The 4,536-nt window shown below is 46.4% G+C and overlaps 1 protein-coding gene across 1 annotated transcript in view; it reads right to left on the reverse strand.

Moving 5' to 3' along the window:
• Positions 1–672: 672 nt before the first annotated feature.
• LOC125918159 (brefeldin A-inhibited guanine nucleotide-exchange protein 3-like) overlaps positions 673–4,536 on the reverse strand; it is a 28,517-nt gene continuing 24,653 nt past the window's right edge. The window contains exons 11-12 of the mRNA XM_049624195.1: positions 3,891–4,035; positions 673–2,319 (exon numbers count right to left, since the gene is read on the reverse strand). Coding sequence (XP_049480152.1) covers positions 2,141–2,319; positions 3,891–4,035 — 324 coding nt within the window. The 3' untranslated portion in view covers positions 673–2,140. The remainder of the gene's footprint in view (positions 2,320–3,890; positions 4,036–4,536) is intronic.

Below are 4,536 nucleotides of genomic sequence, written 5' to 3' on the forward strand. Positions count from 1 at the left end.
ATGTCCTAACTCTGGGCAGCACCAGCCTTTGTATGAAACGTGGGGAATGGGAGCCATCCTCGGTTCCCCCTCCCCGAGCCCCCATTCGGTGACAAGCCCTACAGACCCCACCTCTGCCATGTGCTAGAGCATTCTCTCCACAGTCCGCCTGCCCGCAGCTTCTCGCACCCACGTATGGGGAGATGTGCCTGCCAGAGTTTAGTGTCTAAGCGTGCATGTGACTGGAGTACTCTTTACTTAATAACCCTCCCCGCACATTCTGGATTCCTTGACTTGGCACGCGGCACCCTTCGCAACTGCCCCCTTCCTTTCTTTCCAACTGATCACCCACCATCCCTCTTATGTGGGCACCTTCAGTGTACTTTGTCTTTAGGAAAGTAAACCCACGGCTTACCCCACCAAGTTCAAATGTCACTTCCCCTTTGAAGCTTGCACCTAGCCCCCGCTACCAAACATCTGTCTCAGCGGCTTATTCATTTCAGCTTACGTGTCTTTTTTTTTTTTTTTTTTACTAGCCTCCATGAAAATATTCATCTTACTGAATTGTAACAATTGATTTATATGTGTTTCCTAGAAGAGCCTGTGAGTGTCTCACAGGCAGGAACCTCTCCCATGTTTTATTCATCTTTCTATCTTCACATAGATGTGCCCACATAGCAGGCACATAACGAAGACATTATGACTCTTCAATGAAATATAAGACTGTGATATAATAGCAAACACATATACTGGTCTCTGCTCCCGGTTCCTGGCACATCGCTCCTAAAACCTTTGTCACTTCCCAAGCGACAAGAGTACTAGAAGCATCTTTTGTTCTGATATTTGGTCTTTGACTCCAATTCCTGACACAGAGCTCCTACAGCCTTGGAATTTCCTGGATGGTAGGAATATCTATTGTTCTGATTGAGGCAACAGCCGGTGGGCTCCTGGGTGTGGACTGGTCACCAGAAAGATCAAGCCATGACTAGAACATCCCCTTCCTAACTCCTAAACAGAGTTAAAGATCTATCATGCCTACGTGATGAAGCCTCCGTAAAAATCCCCAAAGCATGGGGTTCCGAGATCTTCTGGGTTCGTGAGCACATCTACATGCTGGGAGGGGAGCACACCTCAACTCCGTGAGAACAGAAGCCCAATTTGTAACATCAAGAAGCAAGCGGCTGCGATGGTTACCCTTCCGCTCAGTCCTCTGTTTCCCAGGGTGTACATAATAATAGAATAAAGCATATATGATAAATAATAGACTACAACAACAATGGTCTACAGATCAGACTTGTTGCCTTCAGGCGCTATCCTGAAACTTGCATTTTGTTCCTGGTCCCTAAAAAAAAAGGGAGCGTGAGTGAAGTCACCTCGTTTCTCTGTGTCCAGTTTTCTTTTGCAAAGGAATTGTCAATTATTTAGCAAAAATTAAAAAAATATATATATTATGAACTTTATATTGCCCTTATTTAAATTGTTCTTAGCCTCCATGTCTCAGAGCACTCCAGGGCGAAGTTCTCAAAACTTTAAGATTTAAGTTCCTTCTAAAATTTCTGGTTTTAGGAACTGCTGGCAGAAACTAACTGCCCTCCCCTCTCATCCCAGGTAGCTTGCGCTTTATAGAAACCTGCTACAGCAGGTCGTGTGGTATAGCAGGACTCTACTTTGTTAAAGTATTGCTAAATTAAGCAGAAAATCAACTTAGTAGACTCTGACACCCACAAGGCCTCAGAGAAGGGGGACTTTGACATTCCAGAGAAATTTTATGATTAACAAGGCCTAGGGGAAGGCGTGCTTGATTTTTTTTTTTTTTTTTTTTCTTTTTAGGAGGAGCTGGGAACTCAGGCAGAGGCCGCCAATTATGGGACATCGAGGATCGTAGTTCCCGCATCGGGGCAGTTACTGAATACAGTACCGAATATTCTGAGACTCAAAAAGAAGTTGGCGCAAAATAACACATAGATTGAAAACGTGCTACAAGAGTGTCCCGTGAACACGATGAATGACAGCAACCCTGGACAGAATCCAAGCTGCTTTCACAGTAAGCTTTCTGCTCCTGAGTAGACAGCACACTGCCATCTGCATCTCGCCCAGGCTTGCTTGCTTGCTTGTTGCCAAGCTTGTTCTTGGGCCTGTCTCCGGGCCCTTCCACACAAAGTCATCCAGGACGGGGCCCCCAGCTGTCACGAGGCATGGAAAGAAGACCCCACTTACCCAGTCCTTTGACAAACTTCATAAGGCACATGATGTAACTCGTGGCTGCATTGGCGAAGACCTGGATGTTGTCGGTATTGAGAAAAGCTTCAAATACATCAAACACTGGAGCTTGGCCTTTTCCTGAGGGGAGGAGGTTGTAGAATTGTAAGAAAATGAAGTCTACCCTTCAGGCTGTCCATACTCTCAGCATCTTCCATGGGGTCTTGGAAAAGACCTATTGGAGGAAATCCCTGGCCTTTTGACGGAGCGCACAGTACTGTCTTTCTCAGCTTTGCCTGCAGGGGGAGCTGCAGGAAGGCTACAAACACCAAGACCTCGGTAGACCAGAGATGAGGGCAAACAGCTCAATGCAGGGCTGAGGCAATGTGTGAGTCTACAGGGCAGTGAAACATGCGGGCCTCTGGGATTCTCCTGCACACACAATTATAGGGAAGGGAAGGTTTTAGAAAAGCCCTGATGGCGTATTCTGATTGACTGATAACTGTGCAGAAAAGAGTTCACAGGCTTGAGACTGCTATTCTTAGAAGGCCTGCTTTGCAAGATTTTTCCTTGATTGGTATCTGGGAACTGGGTTCTCAGAATATTCCCGGGCAACAGTTGACTGATAAGGGTGGTTCACGGTGCCTAGACTGTGCAAACAACATGGTTTATTCCGAATACTTGCTTTCCTTTGGGGAATCTGGGATTTTGGTGGGTGCTAGGTAGAGGGTACCCATGTGGCCAGCTCTTAGCTGGGTGTCTAATGGGCTTTGCTGGGAAGAAACAGCCTCATGTTACTGCATTTTCACTACTGGGGAAGAGTATGCTCTGTGGGACCCTCATGGGAGGCAGAGAGCACACGAAACCTGCACAGGGATGTCCCAAGATTCTCTGATTTTTTTGCTCTGATCCTCTGGCCTGTCCTTAGTACGTTGCCAGGATAAATCTCGGCTGTGAGCCACGTAATCAATCTGAGCCATGCAACAAGACTTAGTATAACTATAGGCTGAGTCCCATGAACCCCTCTGGTTGGTTTCCGAACGTATCAGTAGTCTTGGGGACCACGCACTGACAGAATACCCATGGTTGCTGGGCATGCTCTATGGGTCCCCATCCATTTCCAGCCAAAGCCAATTTCCTTAACTGGGATTCTACTACATGATGATGCTTTCCTGCTTCTTACTAGCAAGTGAATAATGTTTTCCTTTTTGGCTTTAGGAATGAACTCAACACGGATAGGTGTAACTGAAACAACAAACGGGAGTGTCAGTCTTCTGTCTAATCTGTCCATAAGAGCAGGGCCTGATTCATCATGCTCAGGGTTCTTGGCCTGCTGGCAGAACTCAGGACGTGTGTCCCTGCTCTACCAGATTGTTCCCTGCCGGAAAAACATGGCTGCATGGCGGTCTTCCCTATTGCTCTGTTTCTTTAGGTAGCATGAAAACTGACATCAAGAACTAATGCTTTATAACAAGAATCATCCACATATACTTCCCTCTCACTACCCTCACTTAACAGAGGACTGGAAATGCTACCCAGAGCAACTAGGCAGGAAAAGATAAAATAAAATGCATCCAAATCAGAAAGGAAGAAGTACCATTGCCTGTTTGCAGATTACGTGGTATGTTTTATTTAGAAACTCCTCCCAAACTTTAGAACTCATCAAAGCGTTCAGTAAAGTTTCGGGATACGAGACGAACACACGTTCTTACCCATGGAGTAATCACCGACCAGATACTCCTTCACTTCAGACTTGTTCCCACTGTGCACCGTTTCCAGGGCACTGAACAAGGACCTCCATCCTGACTGGATCTGGGTGGAACACACTTCAACCAGCTCGCCGATGGATGTGACGACCTGGCGGAGGCAAAGGAAGTAGCACTTAAAACTTCTTCCTTACAAGCAGCAGGAGAATTTCTGGAAAGGGGGATACGCTTCTCTGGTCCCTATATCTGGATCAGTGCCAGTGAAAAAGAAACCCCAGAATTCAGCCAAACTCACTCAAAAATCTACATGAGCAGCCACATTGCATTAATTTGCATTCTGCTAAAGACTTCCATTGTTGAGCAACTGTTCACACGCCTGTTAGCCATCCATAAATGTTCTGCTGGTTTTTTTTTTTTTAAATTGGGTTTTTGTCTTCTCATTATTGACTTTTTTTTAATGAGTTATTAGAGTTCTTTATGTATTCTAGATTCAGGTCTTTCCTGGGGCGCCTGGGTGGTTCAGTCAGTTGAGCACCCGGCTTCGGCTCAGGTCATGAGCTCGTAGTTTGTGAGTTCAAGCCCCGTGTCAGGCTCTGTGTTGACAGCTCAGAGCCTGGAGCCTGCTTTGGTTCTGTGTCCCCCCCCCCCCCCC

Source organism: Panthera uncia, unplaced genomic scaffold (genome assembly GCF_023721935.1).
Source record: "Panthera uncia isolate 11264 unplaced genomic scaffold, Puncia_PCG_1.0 HiC_scaffold_504, whole genome shotgun sequence".
In the NCBI taxonomy this organism is placed as follows: Eukaryota; Metazoa; Chordata; class Mammalia; order Carnivora; family Felidae; genus Panthera; species Panthera uncia.